The 27,364-nt window shown below is 40.0% G+C and overlaps 1 protein-coding gene across 2 annotated transcripts; it reads left to right on the top strand.

Annotated features, from left to right (window-relative positions):
- The first annotated feature begins 381 nt into the window (after positions 1–381).
- LOC106587070 (zinc transporter ZIP1) lies at positions 382–26,879 on the top strand. Of its 2 annotated transcripts, XM_014174978.2 has the most exons (5): positions 382–406; positions 1,107–1,203; positions 7,782–7,912; positions 8,245–8,553; positions 25,263–26,879. In XM_014174978.2, exons 2-5 carry the CDS (start codon positions 1,173–1,175, stop codon positions 25,614–25,616), a joined length of 825 nt encoding a protein of 274 aa, XP_014030453.1. In that variant the 5' UTR covers positions 382–406; positions 1,107–1,172; the 3' UTR covers positions 25,617–26,879. The 2 variants fall into 2 exon arrangements, with proteins under 2 accessions (XP_014030453.1, XP_014030451.1); XM_014174976.2 differs by lacking the exon at positions 382–406 and having other exon boundaries at positions 453–1,203.
- The last annotated feature ends 485 nt before the right edge of the window (positions 26,880–27,364 follow it).

Consider the following 27,364-nt stretch of genomic DNA (forward strand, 5'->3'; position numbering starts at 1 on the left):
GGGTTTGGGAAACTCCAGGCCCCAGGTGCCTGATTGGTGTCACACGTTTGCCCAAACTAACACACCTGACTCCAATAATCAACTAATCACGATCTTCAGTTTAGAATGCAATTCGTTTTAATCAGCTGTGTTTGCTTGGGATTGAGAAAAAGTGTGACACTACTCCAGCCCAGGAGTTACCCATCCCTGCCATAGGAACCTCAAGAGTAACCAATCCTGTGAACGGGTTAGACAACTCAGAGTGTCTATACTTCAACAGCAAAATTAGATAAGACGTTTGTGTATTCCCTAGCACTACACAGCTGATTCAAATTATCAGCTAAATCAACAAGCTTTGATTTAAGTGCCCTTGAACGGGGTATGGTAGTAGGTGCCCGGTTTGTGTCAAGAATTGCGAAACTATTGGGTCTGTACATGCGAATAGTCATGAATCTGAGATTCCATTAAGAAGTGTAACGTTTAGATCTAGCATGACAAAGAGCTATATTGTCGAACACACTAAGGAACCACATTCCTAGTACGTTGTGAGACATCATGATTGATTCAATTACCCCGTTTGGTCACAAGAATCAGGTCAGGCGTTCTGTGCCTAGGAAGAATTCGTAACTTTCTGTGGACTCAGCAATGAGCTGCGCTGTCTGAGAAAATCGAACTGCATTCTTAAAATTAGCATAGTAGGCGTGGCTACCAGGAAGAGGACGCAAATATTACCTATTAACAGCTGGTTATGCTGGCACACGATGGCGGAAAAGTCCTTTTTACGATGTTTTGAAATGCGTTTTATTTTTTAAGGTTCGCTCATTACCATACACGGGTGACGTCATAAATTGTGCTGCTGACTACTAGCGCGAAGTCCTCCAACACATTGCAGGACAATGTAACCATAACGTTAGCTAGCAGGCGCATAAATGGCTTCTGAAATTCTCAGTGTAGTAGGGATGAGTTTTCGAATAGCATAGGTTTTTGTTTTTCAGTAACGCAAACGGTCGTATGGCGTATTCATCTTACTGTTGGTTTAAATCGCTATTTTACTAGGCTTATCCCAAAATTGCCTGTTTTGATTCAGCCCGGTATAGTAACAAATCGAGATGGACTACTTGTTACAGGTGAAAATAGGCGCCCTCGTGGGTTTGTTGCTCCTGACCGTATTTTTAGGATTTATCCCTGCTCGGATGAAGTGGTTCAGAGAAACCAGTGGGACAGGTACGTTTCAGTAGGTAGCCTACAAGTTGTATACTAGCTGGCTAGTATCATGCTGTAACCCCGTGCAATTCCACACTTGGGATGTGTTGAGCAAAAGAGCCAGATGGCTCGTTGCGGACGCTTCCGTTGCTTGGCGTCCTTTCCTCCATCAACCTAAACTATTCGGTTTCCCATCAACAAGGAATATCCAATATCTCTAAGAACAATACCTACGATTCGTGTTGAACGTGTCCTTCACTATCGCATAAGCGTTTAAAACAGGTTTTGATCCAGGGTGTACTATTTCCCGCTTGTGTGGGCTGCCATGGCATTGGAGTCCATTTATAGGTCACGTGAGTAAAATGCCAAGTAATCTCCCACTTTTACAGACCGGGGTAGGGAGAACTGGATAACGTGTTTTAAACGCTTATTCGATAGCGAAGCACTCGTTCAACCAGACACATCTTAAGCATTGTGCCTAGATATATATTGGATATGCCTCTGTTGATGGCAACGTTATTTTGGTGAAACCGAATAGTTTAGGTTTGGTTGTTCATGAATGCCAGGCTACGGGAGCTTCATAACCAACCATCTGTAAACAATGAATGGGTAGCTGCGGGACGAAGAAAGTTACATGCAAGTGTTGCAATAACTTCATAAACGTGATCAACATTTGCCTATCTACTTGTTTGCCAAATCAAATCACGTGTTTGCTGTGGACTAGTGTTTATCTTTGTTTCTTCCATTGGTTTATAACCGCCAAATGACAATTTATCAAAATGTATTTTTCACACGGCAAATACTACAGGTGTCGACCTTACAGTGAAATGCTTACTTACAAGCCCATAAAACCTGTTATGGATAGGGGGCAGTATTTTCACTGCCGGATAAAAAACGTACCCGATTTAATCTGATTATTACTCCTACCCAGAAACTAGAATATGCATATAATTATTAGCTTTGGATAGAAAAGACTCCAAAGTTTCTAAAACTGTTTGAAGGGTGTCTGTGAGTATAACAGAACTCATTTGGCAGGCCAAAACCTGAGAAGATTCTGTACAGGAAGTACCCTGTCTGACCATTTCTTGGCCTTCTTGATTATCTCTATCCAAAACAGGGGATCTCTGCTGTTAAGTGACACTTCCTACGGCTCCCATGGGTTCTCAGAAGGCGGCAAAAAGCTGAATCGTGGTTTTGCAGGCCCTGGCTGAAAAACATTAGCACGTTTGGATAGTGGCCGGTCAGAGTACTATGAGACTGAGGCTCGTGCACGAGTCCACTCCATGTTTACTTTCTCTCTCTTTGAACGAAAACAACCACTCCCGGTCAGAATATTATCGCTTTTTTACAAGAAAAATGGCATAAAAATTGATTATAAACAGCGGTTGACATGCTTTGAAGTACGGTAATGGAATATTTAGATTTTCTTTTGTCACGAAACGCGTCGGGCGCGTAACCCTTCTGTCACCCTTGGATAGTGTCTTGAACGCCCGAACAAAATGCCGCTATTTGGATATAACTATGGATTATTTTGAACCAAACCAACATTTGTTATTGAAGTAGCAGTCCTGGGAGTGCATTCTGATGAAGAACACCAAAGGTAATCAAACTTTTCTAATAGTAAATCGGAGTTTGGTGAGGGTCAAACTTGCTGGGTGTCAAAATAGCTAGCCGTGATGGCTGGGCTATCTACTCAGAATATTGCAAAATGTGCTTTCACCGAAAAGCTGTTTTAAAATCGGACACCTCGATTGCACAAAGGAGTTCTGTATCTATAATTCTTAAAATAATTGTTATGTTTTTTGTGAACGTTTATCGTGAGTAATTTAGTAAATTCACCGGAGGTTTGCGGGGGGTATGCTAGTTCTGAACGTCACATGCTAATGTAAAAAGCTGTTTTTTGATATAAATATCAACTTGATTGAACAAAACATGCATGTATTGTATAACATAATGTCCTAGGTGTGTCATCTGATGAAGATCATCAAAGGTTAGTGCTGCATTTAGCTGTGGTTTTGGTTTTTGTGACATTATGCTAGCTTGAAAAATGGGTGTCTGATTATTTCTGGCTGGGTACTCTGCTGACATAATCTAATGTTTTGCTTTCGTTGTAAAGCTTTTTTGAAATCGGACAGTGTGGTTAGATTAACGAGAGTCTTGTCTTTAAAATGGTGTAAAATAGTCATATGTTTGAGAAATTGAAGTAATAGCATTTCTAAGGTATTTGAATAACGCGCCACGGGATTTCACTGGCTGTTACGTAGGTGGGACGAAATCGTCCCACTGGCCCTAGAGAAGTTAAGGCCCCACCTCGACAACAGCCAGTGAAATTGCAGGGCGCCAAATTCAAAACAAAAATCTCAATTAAAATTCCTCAAACATGCAAGTATTATACACCATTTTAAAGATACTCTTCTTGTTAATCCAGCCACAGTGTCTGATTTCAAAAAGGCTTTACGGCAAAAGTATACCATACGATTATGTTAGGTCAGCACCTAGTTCTCCCCCCCCCCAAAAAATAAAAATAACATACAGCTATTTTCCAGCCAAAGAGAGGAGTCACAAAAAGCAGAAATAGAGATAAAATTAACCACTAACCTTTGATGATCTTCATCAGATGGAACTCATAGGACTTTATGTTACACAATACATGTATGTTTTGTTTGATAAAGTTCATATTTATATCCAAAAATCTCTTTACATTGGCGCGTTATGTTCAGTAATGTTTTGCCTACAAAACATCCGAAGAATTTACAGAAATACTAATCATAAACTGATGAAAGATACAAGTGTTATGCATAGGATTATAGAAACTTAATGCAACCGCTGTGTCAGATTTCAAAAAAGCTTTACGGCAAAAGCACACCATGCGATAATCTGAGTACAGCGCTCAGCCACCAAAACAAGCCATACAGACACCCGCCATGTTGTGGAGTCAACAAAAGTCAGAAATAGTGTTATAAATATTCACTTGCCTTCGATCTTCATCGGAATGCACTCCCAGGAATCCCAGTTCCACAATAAAATGTTTGTTTGATAAAGATGAACTTTATGTCCAAATACCTCCTTTTTGTTTGAGTTTAGTTCCCCATTCCAAATGCACAAGGCGCGGGCACTAAGTCCAGACGAAAGTCAAAAGTTGCATTACAGTTTGTAGAAACATGTCAAACGATGTATAGAATCAATCTTTGATGTTTTTATCATAAATCTTCAATAATATTCCAAACAGACAATTCCTTTGTCTTTAGAAATGAAAGGGAACGGAGCTCGTTACCTCAGCCGCGTGCGTGACTAAACTAAAGGCTTTCAGCCAGACCACTGGTTCGAACAGCTCTTATTCGCTCCCCTTTTACAATAGAAGCCTGAAACAACGTTCTAAAGACTGTTGACATCTGATGTTGACAGTGGAAGCCTTAGGAAGTGCAATCTGACCCCACAGACACTGTATATTGGATAGGCAATCACTTGAAAAACTACAAACCTCAGATTTCCCACTTCCTGGTTGGATTTTTCTGAGGTTTTTGCCTGTCATATGAGTTCTGTTATACTCACAGATATCATTCAAACAGTTTTAGAAACGGTGAGTTTTCTATCCAAATCTACTAATAATAGGCATATCTTAGCTTCTGGACCTGAGTAGCAGGCAGTTTACTCTGGGCACCTTATTCATCCAAGCTACTCAATACTGCCCCCCCGTTCCCAAAGAAGTTAATGCAGCTGGTGGCCACACCAGATTCTGACTGTTACTTTGATTTTGACCTCCCCTTTGTTCAGGGACACATTATTCAATTTCTGTTAGTCACATGTCTGCGGAACTTGTTCAGTTTATATCCCAGTTGTTGAATCTTGATATGTTCGTACAAAAATGTACAAGTAAAAATTTCTGAAAATAAATGCAATTGACAGTGAGAGGACATTTCTTTTTTGCTGAGTTTACATGCACACATTTAAAAAAATAATGTATCAAAATAAGATCATTTTTGGAGAACACCATTGTAAGCTACAGGGGTTGGAACTGGTTCAGAGAACAGAACCGAAAACCGGAAAATAACGGCGTTTTTTGAGGAACAGAACCAGAATCGATAACGAAAGTTATACTGTTCCAGAACAGAACCGTTATTTTAAAAGCTTGAACTGGTTAAAATGTTATTTCAAATAAATGTTTGTCACATGCGCCAAATAAAACAGGTGTTGACCTTGCTTACTTATGAGCCCGTAACCAACAATGCAGAGTTTTTTTTATTTTTTATAATAAAGTAATGTTGTTTGATAAATAGACTAAAGGAAAAACAATAACACAACCAGGCTATATACAAGGGGTACCGGTACCAAGTCAATGTGCAGGGGTGACTACATGTACAATTACCTCAACTAACCCGTGTCCATTGACTCGGTACCGGTAACCCTTGTATGTAACCTTGTTATTGTTATTTTATTGTGTTACTGTTACTCTTTTACCTTTAGTCTATTTAGCAACCGCATTTTATTATTATTTTTTACTCTGCATTGTTGGTTAACCTGTTTGGGATAGGGGGCAGTATTTTCACAGCCGGATAAAAAATGTACCCGATTTTTAATCTGGTTACTACTCCTGCCCAGAAACTAGAATATGCATACAATTAGATTTGGATAGAAAACACTCTAACGTTTCTAAAACTGTTTGAATGGTGTCTGAGTATAACAGAACTCATATGGCAGGCCAAAACCTGAGAAGATTCCATACAGGAAGTGCCCTGTCTGACAATTTGTTGTCCTTCTGTTGCATCTCTATCGAAAATACAGCATCTGTGCTGTAACGTGACACTTTCTAAGGCTTCCATTGGCTCTCTAAAGCCGCCAGAAAGTGGAATGGGGTGTCTGCTGTCTCTGGGCAAAGTACAGCAGCTCTGTAAGTGGTCAGCCTGGGGACAGTGAGACTGAGATGCGTGTTCACGAGACTTCTCCATTTTTTTTTTTCAGCCTTTGAACGAATACAACGTCGCCCAGTTGGAATATTATCGCTATTTTACGAGAAAAATCGCATAAAAGTTGATTTTAAACAGCGTTTGACATGCTTCTAAGTACAGTAATGGAATATTTTGAATTTTTTTGTCACGAAATGCGCTTGCACGTTACCCTTCGGATAGTGACTTGAACGCACAAACAAAACGGAGGTATTTGGATATAACTATGGATTATTTGGAACCAAAACAACATTTTGTTGTTGAAGTAGAAGTCCTGGGAGTGCATTCTGACGAAGAACAGCAAAGGTAATCCAATTTTTCTAATGGTAATTCTGAGTTTAGTGAGCCTCAAACTTGGTGGGTGTCAAATTAGCTAGCCTGTGATGGCCGAGCTATGTACTCAGAATATTGCAAAATGTGCTTTCGCAGAAAAGCTATTTTAAAATCTGACATAGCGTTTGCATAAAGGAGTTCTGTATCTATAATTCTTAAAATAATTGATGTATTTTGTCAACGTTTATCATGAGTAATTTAGTAAATTCACCGGAAGTTTTTAGTGGGCATGCTAGTTCTGAACATCACATGCTAATGTAAAAAAAAAGCTGGTTTTTGATATATGAACTTGATTGAACAAAACATGCAGGTATTGTATAACATAATGTCCTAGGAGTGTCATCTGATGAATATCATCAAAGGTTAGTGCTGCATTTAGCTGTGGTTTTGGTTTTTGTGACATAAATGCTTGCTTTGAAAATGGCTGTGTGATTATTTTTGGCAGGGTACTCTCCTGACATAATCTAATGTTTTGCTTTCGCTGTAAAGCCTTTTTGAAATCGGACAATGTGGTTAGATTAACGAGAGTCTTGTCTTTAAAATGGTGTAAAATAGTCATATGTTTGAGAAATTGAAGTTATAGCATTTTTGAGGTATTTGTATTTCGTGCCACGCGATTCCACTAGCTGTTGACTAGGGTGGGACGTTTGCCCATAGAAGTTAAATAAAAAAACGACAATGTTGTTGAACCATCCTCAGTTTTCTCCTATCCCAGCCATTAAACTCTAACTGTTAAAGTCACCATTGGCCTCATGTTGAAATCCCTGAGCACTTTCCTTCCTCTCCGGCAACTGAGTTAGGAAGGACGCCTGTATCTTTGTAGTGACTGGGTGTATTGATACACCACCCCAAAGTGTAATTAATAACTTCACCATGCTTAAAGGGATATTCAATATCTGATTTTTATTTCATTTTTAGTATTACTTTTTTTACCCATCTACAAATAGGTGCCCTTTGCGAGGCATTGAATAACCTCCCTGGTCTTTTTGTATTTGAAATTCACAGCTCGACTGTGTGGGGTACAGAAATGAGGCAGTCATTCAAAAATCATGTTAAACACTATTGCACACTGTGAGTCCATGCAACTTATTATGACTTGTTCAGCACATTTTTGCTCCTGAAGTTATTTATTTAGGCTTGCCATAAAAGGGGTTGAATACTTATTGACTCAAGACATTTCATCTTTTCGTTTTTTATGAATTTGTCAAAATAAAAGAGAATTCCACTTTGACATTATGGGGTTTTGTCTCACTGACAATATATCTCAATTTGTTCTATTTTAAATTCAGGCTGTAATAACAAAATGCATTTTTTATCATGCAGAAACCCATCGGCTGGTCCTGAGTTTCATCAGCTGTTTTGCCGGAGGCGTCTTCCTGGCTGCCTGTCTGTTGGACATCTTCCCAGACTACCTGTCAGACATCAATGCTGAGCTGGACGCACGGAGGGTGGACGTAAGTGTCTTCTGTCTGTCAGCAACATCACAAAGTGTCATTGATGCCTGGCCACACTCCCATCCCCTTTGTAAAATGACAAAAAGCTATATGATTATCCATGGCACAAAACCAATGTATTAAGGGATAGTTACAACAGTTATACTTTAGTTCTATTGTATCTGTAAAACATGGGAAAATGTGCTAGTTAGTGTTGAAGTTATTAATCCACAGGTTCATTACCTGGTGATGTGTTAAGGACTATATATATATATATATATATATACTATCCCTAATCTTTGGTGTTATTTTAAACAGAACTCTTACTTTCGTTGTTTTCACCTCTCAAACAGACCAGCTTCCCCCTCCCAGAGTTCATTATAGCTGTAGGCTTCTTCACTGTGCTCATCGTGGAGAGGATCGTTCTGAACTGCAGACAAGATGCCATGCAAGGGTCAGACCAGGAGAGAGCACCTCTGGTGCACAGCCATGGGCACGGGCAGGGGAAAGCCTCGTCCACCGACCTGGAGGGTAGTGCCCACCATGTCCACATGGACCTCCAGGCCCACTCCTCTTTTCGCTCGTTCATGCTCTTTTTCTCGCTCTCCCTGCATTCTGTGTTCGAGGGCCTGGCCATCGGGCTGCAGACCACAGACTCAAAGGTAGGTGCTGGAGAGCGAGCTGTACTTAAATAGCACAATAGGTCCATTTGTTTTAGCTCGCCCGGGGAACATATTAAACCATTATGTTGGTCCTAAAAGGGAAATCTTTGCCCACCTGTGGCACTGGGTCAGCTAAAACAAATGCACCCATACATTACAAATGGATGCCAATATTTTCCAAGTGTATCTTCAAATACATTCCAATAATATTCAACTACTTCTTTCTTCAAATGAAAATACAAGGCATTATTTATACTGAACAGAAATATAAACGCAACATGCAACAATTTCCAAGATTTTACTGATTTACAGTTCGTACAAAGACATCAGTCAATTGAAATAAATTAATTAGGCCCTAATCAATGGATTTCACATGACTGGGAATACAGATATGTATCTGTTGGTCACAGATGCCTTAACCTCTCTTGGGTAGGTGGGAGGGTCACGTCCCACCTGCGGGACACACTATTCAACAGCCAGTGAAATAGCAGGGTGCCAAATTCAAAACGACAAAAATGTCATAATTCAAATTTCTCAAACATACTATTATATCCCATTTTAAAGATAAGATTCTCGTTAATCCAACCACATTTTCCGATTCCAAAAAGGCTTTACGGCGAAAGCATAGCATTAGATTATGTTAGCACATCACCTTGACAAGGAAAAACCACACAGCCATTTTCCAAGCAAGGAGAGGTGTCACAAAAAACAGAAATGCAGCTAATATTAAGCACTAACCTTTGATCTTCATCAGATGGCATTCATAGGACTTCATGTTACACAATACATGTATGTTTTGCTCGAAAAAGTTCATATTTATATCCAAAAAAACCATTTTACATTGGCGTGTAATGTTCAGAAATGTTTTTCCTTCAAAAACTTCCAGTGAATGAGCACATCAATTTATAGAAATACTCGTCATAAACGTTGATAAAATATTAAACTGTTATTCAAAGAATTATAGATAAACATCTCCTTAATGCAACCGCTTTGACAGATTTCAAAAAAGCTTCACGGGGAAAGCACACTTTCCTCAGAAAACAACATCAGGCAATACAGATACCCGCCATTTTGGAGTCATCTATAATCATAAATAGCATTATAAATAGTCACTTACCTTTGATCTTCATCAGAATGCACTCCCAGGAATCCCAGGTCCACAAATGTTTTGTTCGCTAAAGTCCATAATTTATGTACAAATACCTCCTTTTTGTTAGCGCATTCCGTAAGCTACTCCAAATGTAGGAAGCGCGCCGAAAATTTCACGACAAAGTCAAAAAAAGTTATATTTATGTTTGTAGAAACACATCAAACGATGTATAGCATCAATCTTTAGGATGTTTTTAACAAATCTTCAGTAATGCTCCAACCGGACGATTCCAATGTCCTCAAAAATGTAATGGAACACAGCTACCTCTCACGTGAACGCGCGCCACTGAACTCATGTCATTTTCTGAGTCACCAACTTCAAGGCCTTCTCGTTCGCTCTCTGTTCACTGTAAAAGCCTGAAACAACGTTCTAAAGACTGACATCTAGTGGAAGCCTTAGGAAGTGCGAAATGAACCCTAAGTCACTGTAAAGGCAATCACTTGAAAAAACTACAAACCTCAGATTTCCCACTTCCTGGTTGGATTTTTCTCAGGTTTTTGCCTGCCATATGAGTTCTGTTATACTCACAGACATCATTCAAACAGTTTTAGAAACTTCAGTGTTTTCTATCCAAATCTACTAATAATATGCATATCCTACCTTCTGGGCCCGAGTAGCAGGCATTTTAATTTGGGCACGCTTTTCATCCAGAATTCCGAATGCTGCCCTCTACCCTAGTGAAGTTAAAGAAGTAGCGGCATGGATCAGAAAACCAGTCAGTATCTGGTGTGACCACCATTTTCCTCATGCAGCGCGACATCTCCTTCGCATAGAGTTTCAGGCTGTTGATTGTGGCCTGTGGAATATTGTCCCTCTTCAATGGCTGTGCGAAGTTGCTGGATATTGGCAAGAACTGGAACACGCTGTCGTACATGTCGATCCAGAGCATCCAAAAAATGCTCAATGGGTGACGCGTGCAGGCCATGGAAGAAGTGGGACATTTTCGGCTTCCAGGAATTGTGCACAGATCCTTGCAACATGGGGCAGTGCATTATCATGCTGAAACATGAGGGTATTGCAGCGTATGACTGGCACAGCAATGGGTCTAAGGATCTCGTCACGGTATGTATCTCTGTGCATTCAAATTGACATAGATAAAATGCAATTGTGTTTGTTGTCCGTAGCTTATGGCTGTCCTTACCATAACCCCACCGCCATCCTGGGGCAGTCTGTTCACAACGTTCACATCAGCAAACCGCTCGCCCACACAACGTCATACAAGGGGTCTGTGGTTGTGAGGCTGGTTGGATGCAATGCCCAATTCTGCTCTGGTGGACATTTTAGTGGCCTTTTCTTGTCCCCGGCACAAGGTGCACCTGTGTAATGATCATGCTGTTTAATCAGCTTCTTGATATGCCACACCTGTCAGGTTGATAGTGAGCATTTCTCCTTTGCCAAAATAATCTAACAGGGATGTAAACAAAATTTGAGAGAAATAAGCTTTTTGTGCATATGGAACACTTTTATTTCACCTCATGAAACATAGGACCAACACTTGTTGCGTTTTTATATTTTTGTTCAGTGTACACCTAGCGGTGAGTCTGAGCGGCGCACGTGAGGTGATGAAGTTACACTTGAATGCAATTCACTACTAAATGTTTGCCATAAAATCATTTAGAATGGCTTTCTGCCAGATGTCAAAGAGCTCTTCCCTGTGCTTCCTACTAGTGTTTTATTTATTTTGTTTTTCCCTCCCCCTCCTCCTTTTTTCCTCCTCTGTTCACCCCTTTGCTTCAGGGTAGCCTAGTGGTTAGAGCATTGGGCTAGTAACCGAAAGATTGCAAGTTCGAATCTCCGAGCTGACAAGGTACAAATCTGTCGTTCTGCCCCTGAACAAGGCAGTTAACCCACTGTTCCTAGGCCGTCATTGAAAATAAGAATTTGTTCTTAACTGACTTGCCTAGTTAAATGAAGTTAAATGAAATATATTAATTATTTCAATGATGAAACCGTCGACCCAACCGTCTTGACTGTTGGACCGAGAGCCTACCCCTTACAGACCATGCTGTTCCTGATACCAAGATTGCTCAGTCGTAGCTGGTTCAACCCCCCCCCCCCCCCCATATCGATTGGGTGCACCATAAGCCACTTTGGGTTCATCCTGTGGTCATCTGCCTCTGGTGTTGTCTCCCAGATACCAGGATAATTAGGAATACTGTGGCCTTTGTTCTGTTCCTCCAGGCTCTCTATCTCGTTGACATCACCCACCATATCTGATCAATGGAATGCCAGCTGTAGGTTTTTTAGCACCAAGCCATCACTTAATCAGTTGCCAGCCCAAGCTTCAGAATACTTCTCTCAGTTAACTCAGAAAAGGAGAGAGAGAGAGAGAGAGAGTCCAAAGAACCTTTCTTTATTAAATAAAACAACCATTTGGTGCATAAATATAACAATCTTGTAATCCTGCTACCACACCACATGTCCCGGGGCCCCCGACGTCCAGGGGGCCCCCCCAAACTCCCCCAATTGATGTTTGGTCCCAGTGGATGTTGGGTGGGTGACCCAGATAGTAAAAAGTGTAGAATTACAGGAAATGTCCTTTTTATAACGGCAACATTTTCTCTCAGCCTCATGGCACACTGTTAACAAAAGCATAAGATGAGGTTTAAAAACAGCAAAAGTAGCTACTCTTCCTGGGGTCCAAATACATTTTGGATTATAATGGCTGCTGTTTTACAGGCTCCTAACCAACTGTGGTATTTTGTGTTTTTTTTTCACATAGTTTGTAACTCATTTTGTACATAATGTTTCTACTACCGTCTCTTATGACCAAAAAGAGCTTCTGGACATCAAAACAGCTCACCTCGAACTGGACAAAGATTCTTTAATGAGTCCGACGCAAAGGGTATACTGCTTTGTCGAGACAAGGCTCAAATTGCCGTCATTTGTGTGAAGAAAAGAGAAAAAAGGGGAGGGGGGCAGGGTGCCTTGTAAGAATTCGCAGATGAATAGGTAAACCACCAGTACCCTCTGTATTATTGGCCAACGTGCTATCATTGGAAAACTAACTGGACGATCTACGATTTAAGACTATCCTACCAACGGGACATTAACTGCAATAACTTATGTTTCACTGAGACGTGGCTAAACGAAGACACGGATAATATAGATCTGGTTGGCTTCTCCGTGCATCGGCAGGAAAGAGCAGCCATGTCTGGGAAGACAAGGGGCGGAGGTGTGTGTGTGTCTGTCTGTCAATAACTGCTGTTGCGCGATGTCTATTATTAAAGAAGTCTCGAGGTATTGCTCACCTGACGTACAATACCTCATGATAAGCTTTAGACCACACTACTTACCAAGAGTTCACATCTATATTATTCGTAGCTATCTATTTACCACCACAAACCAATGCTGGCACTAAGACCGCACTCAACGAGCTGTATAAGGCCATAAGCAAACAAAAAATTGCTTATCCAGAAGCGGTGCTCCTAATTGCCAGGGACATTAATGCAGGCAAATTTAACCTCTCTTGGGTAGGGTGCAGTATTTTCACGGCCGGACGAAAAACGTACCCAAATTAAACGGCCTACTACTCGGGCCCAGGAACTAGAATATGCATATTAGTAGATTTGGATAGAAACCACTCTGAAGTTTCTAAAACTGTTTGAATGATGTCTGTGAGTATAACAGAACTCATATGGCAGGCAAAAACCTGAGAAAAAAATCCAACCAGGAAGTGGAGGATCTGAGGCTGGAAGTGCCTTCTGATGAAGCTCATCAAAGGTAAGTGAATATTTGTAATGCTATTTATGATTTTAGATGACTCCAAAATAGCGGGTATCTGTATTGTTTGATGTCTTTTTCTGAGCGCAGTACTCAGATTATTGGAAAGTGTGCTTTCCCTGTGAAGCTTTTTTGAAATCTGTCACAACGGTTGCATAAAGATGTTCATCTATAATTCTTTGAATAACAGTTTAATATTTTATCAACGTTTATGATGAGTATTTTTGAAAATTGTGCTGATTCACCGGCAGTATTGGAGGCAAAATATTTTCTGAACATCACGCGCCAATGTAAAATGCTGTTTTTGGATATAAATATCAACTTGATCGAACAAAACATGCATGTATTGTGTAACATGATGTCCTAGGAGTGTCATCTGATGAAGATCATCAGCTAGCGTCCCACCTCCCCAAGAGAGGTTAAATCCGTTTTACCTCATTTCTACCAGCATGTCACATGTGCAACCAGAGAGAAGAAAAAAAACTCTAGACCACTTTTACTCCACACACAGAGACGCATACAAAACAACAGATAAAACGCTACATCATATAATATTATTACACTACTACATATCTACAATACAAAATGTGTAATACCACCATACAATAATGTACGTGTGTGTGTGTGTGTGTAGAGTGCTAGTGTTTGTGTGCCAGTTACCTGATATGGAATATAGTTCCATAAAGTCATGGCTCTATATAGTACTGTAAGCCTCCCATAGTCTTGGGGATTGTGAAGAGACCTCTGCTGGCATGTCTTGTGGGGTATGCATGGGTGTCCGAGATGTGTGCTGGTAGTTTAAACAGACAGCTCGGCGCATTCAGCTTGTCAACAGGGTTTATAAAAAGTAGTGATGAAGTCAATCTCTCGTCCACTTTGAGCCATGAAAGATTGACATGCATGTCATTGATGTTAGAGCCCTGTGTACATTTTAAGGTTTATCTTAGCCTCATGACAATTTCTAGAATAGCATTATAAATCTGCAAATGTTTTTCTCTGCACCATGGCAAAATATGTTGAAATGCAGGAAGTTAGCTTTGAGGTTGGCGCCCCAAATGCAGTAGTCTGGCCCTGCATCGATACTGCAAATGAGGCCATACAGTTTTTTTGGAACGACTCGTATGATTCTTTTGATGAAACAAACGATTAACTTCACCATTATATTTGTTGGGATTTTGTTCAATCGCGATGAATCTAATCATGTGAAAAATAATTTGTGAACCGCGAACAGTAATTTTAGGAAAAAATATTACATACAGTTGGAAGTCGGAAGTTTACATACACTTAGTTTGGAGTCATTAAAACTCGTTGTTCAACCACTCCACAAATTTCTTGTTAACGAACTATAGTTTTGGCAAGTCGGTTAGGACATCTACTTTGTGCATGACACAAGTAATCTATCGAACAGTTGTTTACAGACAGATGATTTCACTTATTCACTGTATCACAATTCCAGTGGGTCAGAAGTTAACTTAGTGTATGTAAACTGTGCCTTTTCTAAACAGCTTGGGAAAATCCAGAAAATTTGAGTCAATTGGAGGTGTACCTGTGGATGTATTTCAAGGCCTACCTTCAAACTCAGTGCCTCTCTGCTTGACATCATGGGATAATCAAAAGAAATCAGCCAAGACCACAGGGAAAAAAATATAGACCTCTAAAAGTCTGGTTCAGCCTTGGGAGCAATTTCCAAACGCCTGAAGGTACTATTATCTGTACAAACAATAATATGCAAGTATAAACACCATGGGACCACGCAGACATCATACAGGAAGGAGACGCATTCTGTCTCCTAGAGATGAATGTACTTTGGTGCGAAATGTGCAGATCAATTCCAGAACAACAGCAAAGGACCTTGTGAAGATGCTGGAGGAAACGGGTACAAAAGTATCTATATCCACAGTAAAACGAGTCCTATATCAACATAACCTGAAAGGCCGCTCAGCAAGGAAGAAACCACTGCTCCCAAACCGCCATTAAAAAAAGCCAGACTACGGTTTGCAACTGCACATTGGGACAAAGATCGTACTTTTTGGAGAAATGTCCTCTGGTCTGATGAAACAAAAATAGATCTGTATGGCCATCGTTATGTTTGAAGAAAAAGGGGGAGGCTTGCAAGCCAAAGAACACCATCCCAACCGTGAAGCATGGGGGTGGCAGCATCATGTTGTGGGGGTGCTTTGCTGCAGGAGGGACTGGTGCACTTCACAAAATAGATGGCATCATGAGGTAGGAAAATGATGTGGATATTGAAACATCTCAAGACAGGAAGTTAAGACTTGGTCGTGAATGGGTCATCCAAATGGACAATGACCCCAAGCATACTTCCAAGTTGTGGCAAAATGGCTTAAGGACAACAAAGTCAAGGTATTGGAGTGGCCATCACAAAGCCCTGACCTCAATCCCAAAGAATTTGTGGGCAGAACTGAAAATGTCTGTGAGCCAGGGGCGGAAATCCCGGGGGGGACACGACGTCCCCCCCCCCCCCCCCCATCCTCGGAAAAATATGATTTGTCCCCCCAAATATATCACTGAAACATAACTATGTAATTTAAATAATATTAATAATACGCGATTGTGCTGATTTTATAGACACTTAATAGCGCGTTTTAAGTTTCAAAAGATTGCGACCCACCCCCCCACCCTTTGCCTCACAATGGTTTGATCCACTGCCAGTTCCTTAGTTGGCAAGGTAACAGAGGGGTGTTATCCACTGTCTGAAAGGCACTCAATGAACGTAACTGACGTGAGGTTAATCCAGTCAATCGCGCGCGCACACACTAGCTGAATATGCAGAGCTAGCGGGCAAATATTAACTATTAAGCTAGCTAGTAATTATTCCATTTGTGGCCTCGTCAAAGATGGAATCTTTGCTATCGTCAATTTATTCCAAGATCAGCATGCAGATGATGTATGTTAGTGCTTCAAAGTCCCTGTGATAAGGTTAGCGATAAACTGAACAGAACTACACTATCTTCTACCATTGTCTTAAATATATTTAATGGTCTCGTTGCAAAAGCTAAATTGTCGCAAGGTAACATTTATTTTATTTCACCTTTATTTAACCCGGGTAGCAAAGATTATAGCAAACACCACTGAAACTGAATTGGTGCTCGCTAGCTTTGCAAATTCAGCTATTGTTGGAAGCCAGCCAATATGAAACAAACTATTAAAATTACAAAAGGTTGCAGCATATGTTGTGTAAATGGTGAACTCATACAGCTGTCAACTCTTGTCATTTTAATCCGTTTCACATTTGCTAGCTACCTTTTAGATTCGAGCCCATATAGAATGAAGATGATGGAAGCCCATCTCCTACTGTAAATAACCTACACACTGTGTGTAGCCAGCCAGCCAGGTAGAAAAATGGCAGAAAAATAAAAGACGGACATCAGAGTATTTTTCAATACACCAAAACGCATAGTAAGAACCCTAGTAGCCTAATATCTCAAAGACTAGTTGATAAAATGTTCATAAGAAAGAAATGAAATTCTAATGGAAATGCTTCACAATGTCATTAGGCAGAGCAGGCAACAGATGGCACACAGACAGCAGAGTTGGGGACAGATATGCAGGGACAGACTGGCAGAGACAGGGAGTCTCAGGTAAGTTTGTCTTTGTTTGGCAACATTATGAAAGGTTCTCAATTTTTTTTACTTGTAAAATAGGAACATAATTGGAAAATGCCATGGATACCCCCCACTCTCAACTTAAACTGTTGGCTGAACTAAGATTTGTTAAAGGCAATGGTATTGCTGTTGTGATTAGTTGTGTAGTTTTGGGTACCGGTAGTTAGCAGTACGGCAAACACCTTATTTCTTTGGTTCCTCAATATACATTTACCATATTACAATGTAGGCTATGTGTTACAGCACTACTTTTGGTGTCCCCCTCAGGAATTGCTCTTGAGAATTTCATGTAATTGTCCCCTCCATAGTGGATATCAGATTTTTGCCCCTGCTGTGAGCAAGGAGGCCTTCAAACCTGACTCAGTTACACCAGCTCTGTCAGGAGGAATGGGCAAAAATTCACCCAACTTATTGTGGGAAGCTTATGGGAGGCTACCCGACATGTTTGACCCAAGTTGAACAATTTAAAGGCAATGCTACCAAATACTAATTGAGTGTATGTAAACTTCTGACCCACTAGGAATGTGATGAAAGAAATAAAAGCTGAAATAAATCAGTCTTTGAACTATTATTCTGACATTTCATTCTTAAAATGAAGTGGCGATCCTAACAGATCTAAGACAGGGAATTTTTACTAGGATTAAATGTCAGGAATTGTGAAACTGAGTTTAAATGTATTTGGCTAAGGTGTATGTAAACTTCCGACTTCAACTGTATAGCCTTCTGGATTATGTTGCTGCAAAACCTTTGTAGATACTTTAGTTTATTTGGACATCCAAGTTATGGGACATTGCTACTTAACTTTGCAGGCTGACTAGCTTCTATTAACACTTAAGGTAGCAACGTTAAATATGACTAAACTGAAAAAGTTAAATGTATTGGAACAATTGTGGGCTTGCTTCAGCTGAAGATTTGTGTACTACCATAGCCATTTGATCTTTGATCTGTTTGAATGAGCAAATTATTTTATAAAGGCATAGAACATATTTGCTTGCAATGTTTTACAAGGGTGGTCAACCGTCCTCCAGAAGAGCTAATGGGTGTGCAGGCTTTTGTTCCAGTCCCACCCTAACAAACGCCATTTTAAAAATGAGCTGCTCAACCGGACCTTTGTCAACAAGCAGCATGACAGAAAGATGATGGCAAGTTGTCGAACTACCGGCAGTTTCTTTGAGAAGATACAGTGCCTTCGGAAAGTATTCAGACCCCTTGACCTTTTCCACATTTTGTTACTTTAGAGCCTTATTCTAAAATTGATTACATTTAATTCTTTATTTTTATCAATCTAGACACAATACCCCATAATGACAAAGCGAAAACAGGTTTTTATACATTTTTGCAAATTTAAATAAAATATTTAAAACATACCTTATTTACTTAAGTTTTCAGACCCTTTGATATGAACTTTGTTATTGAGCTCAGGTGCATCCTGTTTCCATTGATCTTCCTTGATGTTTCTAGAACTTGATTGGAGTCCACCTGTGGTAAATTCAATCGATTGGACATAATTTGGAAAGGCACACACCTGGCTATATAAGGTCTCACAGTTGACAGTGCTCTGGCATGCAAAAACTAGGTTGAACAAATTTTCCGTAGAGCTCCGAGATAGGATTGTGCCAAGGCAGAGATCTGGGGAAGGGTACCAAAAAATGTCTGCAGCATTGATGGTCCCCAAAAACACGGTGGCCTCCATCATTCTTAAGTGGAAGATGTTTGGAACAACCAAGACTCTTCCTCGAGCTGCTCACTCTGTCACTGTTTATTATTTACTTCAGTATATTCTAGTAAATACTAAACACTTTCTTTATGTTTGGAGTGAATGGAATGTCAAGTGCTCAATAGAACTCTGTGGCAGAACGGCGCAAACTTCGAACGTCAACTGACAAGCTAACTAGTGGTGGCAGGTTCGTGAGTGAAAAACATGGGCTTTTTCTAAATGAAATCTGCTGAATAGAAAACAAAATAGTGACTAAATACAGTACCAGTCAAAAGTTTGGACACACCTACTCATTCAAGGGTTTCTTTATTTTTACTATTTTCTACATTGTAGAATAATAGTGAAGACATCAACTATGAAATAACACACATGGAATCATGTAGTAACTTAACTGTTAAAGAAATCAAAATATATTTTTGATTATTCAAAGTAGCCACCATTTGCCTTGACAACAGCTTTGCACACTCTTGGCATTCTCTCAACCAGCTTCAACTGGAATGCTTTTCCAGCAGTCTTAAAGGACTTCCCACATATGCTGAGCAATTGTTGGCTGCTTTTCCATCACTCTGCGGTACAGCTCATCCTGAGCATCCTGGATGATTGTGGAGGCCAGGTCATCTGATGCAGCACTCCATCACTCATTCTTGGTCAAATTGCCCTTACACAGCCTGGAGGTGTAATGGGTCATTGTCCTGTTGAAAAACAAATGATAGTCCCACGAAGCGCAAACCAGATGGGATGGCGTATCGCTGCAGAATGCTATGGTAGCCATGCTGGTTAAGTGTGCCCTGAATCCTAAATAAATCACTAACAGTGTCACCAGCGAATTACCATCACACCTCTTCCTCCATGCTTCACGGTGGGAACCACACATGCTGAGATCATCAGTTCACCTACTCTGCGTCTCACAAAGACACGGAGTTTGGAAACAAAATATCTCAAATTTGGACTCCTCAGACCAAAGGACAGATTTCCACTGGTCTAATGTCCATTGCTTGTGTTTCTTGGCCCAAGCAAGTCTCTTCTTGTTATTGGTGTCCATTAGTAGTGGTTTCTTTGCAGCAATTCAACCATGAAGGCCTGGTTCACGCAGTCTCCTCTGAACAGTTGATGCTGAGCTGTGTCTGTTACTGGAACTCTGTGAAGCATTTATTTGGGCTGAAATTTCTGAGACTGGTAACTCGGCTGCAAAGGAAAAGCTCATTAGAGAGAGCCAGTTTCAACGTAGCGCTTTATGGTTTTTGCGACTGCACTTTTTCCACATTGACTGACCTTCATGTGTTTAAAGTAATGATGGACTGTCATTTCTCTTTGCTTATTTGAGCTGTTCTTGCCATAATGTGGACTTGGTCTTTTACCAAATAGGGCTATCTTGTGTATACCACCCCTACCTTGTCACAACACAACTGATTGGCTAAGACGCATTAAGAAGGTAAGAAATTCCACAAATTATCTTTTAAAAAGGCGCAGCTGTTAATTGAAATGCATTTCAGGTGACTACCTCATGAAGCTGGTTGAGAGAATATATATTTATTAGCAAAGCTAAGACTGTCTTCGCATAGGGTGTCTATTGAAATTCAATCTGTCCCTGTTTTCATTGTGTATTTCTAAGTCTTTCCCTTTAAATCGCCAAAGAAAAGTCCCCTCAACAGCTTTCATTGGCTATATTGCCACTCAATCTAAGGATCTGAAGATAAAAATGACAAGGGTATCAAATTGATTTTGATTGCTCCAACCTGCAGAAACACCTCCAACTGGTACCACCTCTTGATGCCAAATATGGGAGAGACGAATGTATTCGAATATGGAAGAGACAACCGTTGCAGTCTAAACTAGCAACAGTCACAGCAAATGTTAGGTTCTTATTTCGTCAACACTGTCAAGTACAATTATATTAAGGTTATAATATTGTAGAGAATAATCTATTGATTGATTTTTTTTATGTGACGTTTAATGGCATGGGGCAAAGAGAAATTAATTTCATAGCACCCTCTTGAATTGCCCCTTTTTTTTCTCTACATTCAAGAGCATTGAGTGAAAGCCCTATAGACTTGAAATTGACATGGGAGCTAATTAGCTAACTAATTAGCTAGCAAGCTACCAGCTAGCTATAGCCAGCTAGCTGCTTATCAAAGGTAGATAACTGGTAGATGTTGGGCAAATAAACCAAACTATTTCCTAATGTTTCTCAACATTTATTAGCCAGCTACAGTAATTTTATCATGCTTTGTGATTTGACGGTCTCGGAAATCAACAATGAAGAAAGATCAGGATTGCTTCCAGAGTATGAGATGTTTTATTGACAAAGACAATAACAGGCGTCGAAGCTGGAAGACATGACAGAGCGCCCAGGAGAGAACTCTCACATGTCAAGTACATTTTCTCAGAGCCTTAATTCCTTGTTCAACTCTGTTTTATACCTGGTTTTGTTTCATAATCTGCCTTGCAGTAATTGGTTACAGTAATCAAATTCAACATATCACAACTACTTGAGTGTAGAGTTTTAATAAACCGATAGACCCTATTTGGCTAAGCTTCCAGGTGACAAACTTAATAATTTATCAATATTGTGGACATGCGACTACAGCTGCAAGTAGCTTGTTAGCGGCTGGAGTGTACAAGTCCTTCTCTCTCTCTCGACTTGAGGGAAACCCTCCTTAACTTAGACTCAGTAGATTCTTTGAAATATTTTATACGTTTGAGAAAGCACCTGCAGGATGACCCCATATTCTGAGAAAGTATTTCGTTTTTTATAGGCCCGTTGGACATCGCTGCCCATTTGAGCTTACAAACTAAACCCACATAGGCATGTTGAATGACAAATCATTATGGTTTATTGCTGTATGTCTATTGCAAATCACTATGACCCCGCCTCTGTCTAAACCTTTATTACATTTAATGGCAGCGGGAAAACCTAATTCTCAGCTGGAGCACTTATGACCTCCTTGCCCCGACAGCCAACAGTGATACACCCGGTTTTAAGCTGTTTTAGTGCACACGTCGCCCTGTCACCTACAGTAGAACAGGATGAACACCATGGGGGAAACAAATCAAATTGGCAAGTCACAGTCATGCTTTTTTGTTCTACCAGATCTGCGATCAGAAAGTTCTAGCTAGTGTATCCCTCTGTCCTTCGACTGTTGTTGGATGTAGAAGTCTGGTTTCAGGTCCCAGGCTCCCATGACTGGTATAATAATAATTAATTTGTAAGTTAATTACAATTAGCTTTTTGCTTTAGCACCATCTGTACCTGATAGAGCCGATCTAGTCTCACGTAAGTCGTCTGGCGCGAGAGACTCATTGGGAGGGAGAATAGAGGAAGAGATGAAGCTAGAGGTTTCACTTGACAAAATCTGTCCAAAATAAGACCAATGTATTTCTATGGGCTTATTTTGGACCTTAGCTTGTCGCCTGTCTTCCCGCCTTTGGGACAACGACTCCCATTGTTAGGGCGGCGACATGAGCATCTCGTCATTGTATGAAGATCTCTGCTGGAGCATACCCAGAAGTTCTGACTGAGCGCACATTTGAGGACGGTCCATTTACTTTTTGCTGTTAATTTATGATATTTACTTTTAATTTGTATGTCTGCATATTTCAAGACATGGCATATGGGGGTGTAGTGAGATTGCCAATGGGCTGGACAATTCTCTTCTAATCAACCATCTTGAGACAAACGTATACTAAAAACGTGGAAATCAATCAATCCGACATTAACACAATGGAAGAATATAAATTATTTATTTAAATAGCATTGGTGATCGAGGAAAAACAAATTGGTACAATTTTTAAGGCCAAGTGGGAAAACAATAATGCAGGCAATAGGGATGGCGGCGTAAACATGCAGTTCTGGGCAGATGAGATGTAGTCATTGTGTGTAAGTTGTTGTTCGTATGAGTTTCTATCTGGAGTAAACCCAAATGGGCCTCTGGAAAACAGCCCTGATGTTTGAAACAAATATCATCTTTTCATCCAGGGTCACATTTATTTATTTTCCAATCTATAGCTAACAATATTTTACATACAGTAGGTTTTTAAAGGAACATACTTTGGTCTGCTTCATGTTTTCATTTTTGCCAAAAATATAGCAATATTTATTTTATCTTCACAGCCCTACTCATAATGGGCCCAATTCCGATTTAGGAAATTACGCAAGCTTTTCCTATGCATTTCTCAGTAGTTGGTATTCAGACTTACCTTGTGCTGGTGCATACAGGATTTGCAGGTGTGATTTCCTTTGCGCGTGCTGAACAAATGTAATTCAACTGCTGAAAACCCTCCTTCCTGGCCAACAGATTTTCTCATGGAGTTTTCATTCCATAGGGTTTTGAGTACATTTATCTTAAGCCATCCCTTTAATTACAATGTACCTTTTTTTTAGTAAGTATTTTGTCCACAGACTCATTCGAAAATATTTAGAGAATGGGTTCAAAATATTATGGATCATGAAGGCTCATGATAGAAGGCTATCTAACATGCATATTAGTCAGTTTTAGTACCAATTGGTCAATAAAATAAATAAAAAATACTCTGCTCTTGTAGATTATTTAGGGTTAGGAAAGTATTTATAAACTGGTAAAGAGAGCCCTTATGCACGAAAGAAAGAACTGTGGTTTGATTCATTCTGAAAATTACCACATTCAGTTTTTCAACCCACGGTAATATTGGAAGATTAGTTTACTTATAATAGGGAGAATAGTGTAAGCTATACCCTCGTCTCTTGCCTTCACTAACCATGAAACTGTGACTATATACAGCCAAGTCTTGCACCATGCTCCGCTCCATAACGATTTAATTAGCCTTCATGTCATTTTTCTTTTATATTATCAACTGTTACTAATGATCCTCAGCAACAACCACATGGCTGTGATGTCTTTTAGAGGAAGCAAATGTAGGTAAACAAAACAATGTAATTAAATGGAACGATAATGTAGTCTATACCAACTGAAGAGAACTAAAAGTAAATTGACAGTTTTACAAAAATATGTGTGGTTGTTAGTACGTACTAATGGTCGCTTTTGATTGTGGCTCATATTTAACATGATAGGAAACAGAGAAAGTCGGTATAGCCTATAATTAATACATTCGAGAGTACCCATCCTTCCAAGTTAAAAGGCCTTACAATTTCAATTCTGCATAATGTAACAGCATTTCATAAACAATACAATGGGAAAGTTGATATGCGTCAGTTTGCTGCCATATGACTGGTTTCACATTTGTCTTCAATGATTTATAAGGTAAAATGTATCTAAAACAGGCCATATTTAGAATTCTCAAACCAGTTACTCATTTACCTAGCTCTTATCAAGTTGTATATTACAGTGCAGGGAGAATAGTGTTTCTATTGGGGGAAAAATAAAGTCGATTTTTCTAACCCGTGCTTTTCATGTGATGTGCTCTTTCACTTGCTCTTCACAGACAGTTCTCCTTTTCACTGTATTGTCCTTTGTTGGTATTCAGGGCAGTCTCTTTCCATCACAAAAGCATAGTGAAGCTATTGCTGTGCTTAGGAGAAAGCCCTAGGACAACTTTTTCCAATCACCCGTACTGTCGGGAGGTTTAGAGTTTCTTGTTCATTTATGCAATGTAGAGGCAGAGGGAAGTGAGACACAGGCATGATTTCCATGCACTTCCTCTCACATCCTCAGTATAACATCACTCACACAGCATGCACCATGTCAGCGGATTCTAATGACAAAAGGCTCTGAGATATTTTACCAAAAGTCAATACACTATAAAGACATGAAAGTTTCTGACACATTGATTGACGTGAGAACTCACTGTGGTAGAAAGAAGAGGAGTGGGAAAGACAGGAATGTAACTTTTAACTGGTAAAGGGACATTACATTCAAATCAAAAGTTGTCACATGTTTTCAGAACTCAAACATAGTCTGACGTCATGTCCACATCCTATGTAATTGGTTGTGTAGATCCAGCTGTAGCCTCAACCCCAAATAAATGGAAAAGAGCAGCACAGAATCTGGAAATGATCTTTTTTCCAATTATTTGGGATTGTGGACTATAGGGTCGTATTCATTTGTACACACCGTAGCAAACATATTTTGCACTGTCGCAAAAAATGAAATCTAGTGAAAGCAAAAACAAGTGTTTCTTATTGGACAAATTCAGGTAGGTCCCTCCCTGTTTTGGCCCGTTTGTTTCGTAGTGAATACAACCCTGGATCAACAAAACAGATGGCCTGGGACGTGAACTTAATTTGATATTAGACTACTTTGAGGTCTGAAAACATCTGACTACTTAGGAGTATAATGTCCTTTTTAAACCGCTTTCTCTGGTTGATCAAAGACTATCTGTCTTGAAGTGAGATCTATTTAGGCTAACCTGTTAATAGACTTTTCAAAGGACTATAAATGAGAGATGTGTCATTTCTACAGCTTGTGTTGATCTTATACAGCTTTCTTCATCTTACTGCGATAAAGGAAGTAGGAGAGGAATTTAACCTCTAATCTCGTTTTCTCTCCATCCTATCCAGGTATTAGAGATCTGCATCGCCATTGTGGTCCACAAAAGCATCATCGTGTTCAGCCTGTCGGTGAAGCTGGTGCAGAGTGCGGTCCCGCCCATGTGGGTTGCGGCTTACGTGGGCGTCTTCGCCATGATGTCTCCGCTGGGCATCGGAGTGGGCATCGGGGTTATCGAGGCCCAGCTGGCGGCAGGCGCTCTGATCCAGGCCATCCTGGAGGGGCTGGCGGCCGGGACCTTTATTTACATCACCTTCATGGAGATTCTGCCTCACGAGCTGAACTCCCCGGAGAACCAGCTGCTCAAGGTGTTCTTCATCCTGTTGGGCTTCAGCGTCATGGCGGGCCTCACCTTCCTGGGCTGAGAGGATGTCACCCACTGGGTCAACTGACCTAGCAGGAATATGGGTGTGGCTCATATGAATCATGGGACTTGATGTTGTGTACTAGGGTCGCCATAAGGGGAGACAGGAAACATAAAAACAGTCCTGTTTTACTGCAGGGTTTATGCAGGGGAGATTACAGTGCCCGTGTCTGGCTGTGCCCGTGTGCCACTTTTATGAGGGTCACAGCTGTTCTTACTCAGTATTTTTGTTTTTAAGGGGGATTGATACTCATTGGTATTTTTTATCATAGTTTTTAATTTCACAGCCAAGGATGGCAAGACAAATAACAAAAAAATAGAACTTTTAATGATTTCAAATAGATTATATTTAGTTAAGTAATACTTTTTAATTTGATTGTTTTAGCACTGGGAAAATAATAAGCACACAATGTGTCAATATTAGTTTTATCCTGTGGCATACATACCAGTGGTTCTTTTTTTTTTTTTAAGTATACTATTAACAATCGCTGTTTGTAACCTTTTGCACATAACTGAAGATCACTGAAAAAATAGCTGCTCATACTGACATCATGATTGCCTGGTCTCTTTGGCAAATGACAGGTGTGGCAAGGAGTGGAATGTTAGCTAAAAAGACTCGTATCCAGACTAACATGATGTCTCTTAATAGTCAAATGAATCCGTAACAATATCTTATGTATACAGGTTAAAATGTCAATTGCATCATGTTTACACTTTTGGCTGTGTGCCCACAGTTAAGTTGTGAGCCTCCACAGTTAAGTTGAAGTATTAAATGTTTTATCGCCATTGTGGAACAAATTGTTTTCATCTTGGGAACTATACTATGCCTTACAAATTTAAGAACAATTGTTTTGTCACACAGCAGGTAGGTGCAGTGAAATGTGTTTTACAGGGTCAGCCATAGTAGTACGGTGCCCCTGGAGCACATTAGGGTTAAGTGCCTTGCTCAAGGGCACAACAACAGATTTTTCACCTTGTTGGCTAATATAAGACAAATCATTGTGACCAACATGTTAAAGCGAGATTGTTATTTTAACATGTGCTGAAGTTGAACTTCTTAACCTGTGTTTTCCTGACTCGGTTCCTCGTTGTGTTGATAGTTTCCCTACCCCAACCATGAGTCATGTTTCTGTGTTATCAAAGTTTCAAATTTATAACAACGCTATCGCCAGTGGTCCTCAGCTTCTTCTTACTCCCACATTCTCCTATCTGACACTGTTGCAGTAAAATAATGATTAAATAAGTTGGCTATGATTTGTTTAAAGTGTGTCTTGTGTATGCTTTTGCAATATGCACTCTCCACGATTACTAAGAGAAGCATGATGGGGTTTTATTTTTAGGTGGGTAGGCTGGAAGGGTTGAGATTGTGATGTTGTGCCTGTGACTTATGTCCTGAAATAACTGTGGATGGTCTGACTTTAACACAGGCAGCCCAATTCTAATATTCTGTCCAATTATAGGGAAAATATCTGAATTGGGCTGTCTGTAAACACAGCCTAAGTGTCCCCAAACCTATGTACTAGATTGTAAACTCAGCAAAAAAAGAAACATCCTCACTGTCAACTGCGTTTATTTTCAGCAAACTTAACGTGTAAATATTTGTATGATCATAAGATTCAACAACTGACACAAACTGAACAAGTTCCACAGACATGTGCCTAACAGAAATTGAATAATGTGTCCCTGAATAAAGGGGTGGTCAAAATCAAAAATAAGTCAGTATCTGGTGTGGCGACCAGATGCATTAAG

The sequence above is a fragment of the Salmo salar genome, chromosome ssa26, assembly GCF_905237065.1.
Source record: "Salmo salar chromosome ssa26, Ssal_v3.1, whole genome shotgun sequence".
NCBI lineage: Eukaryota > Metazoa > Chordata > Actinopteri > Salmoniformes > Salmonidae > Salmo > Salmo salar.

Bases quoted from the DNA above. Each gene is read 5' to 3' on its own strand.
- LOC106587070 (XM_014174976.2), top strand. From the start codon at position 1,089: ATGGACTACTTGTTACAGGTGAAAATAGGCGCCCTCGTGGGTTTGTTG. The intron at 1,204-7,781 runs GTACGTTTCAGT...TTTATCATGCAG, and splicing joins CAGAGAAACCAGTGGGACAG to AAACCCATCGGCTGGTCCTG. The intron at 7,913-8,244 runs GTAAGTGTCTTC...CCTCTCAAACAG, and splicing joins TGGACGCACGGAGGGTGGAC to ACCAGCTTCCCCCTCCCAGA.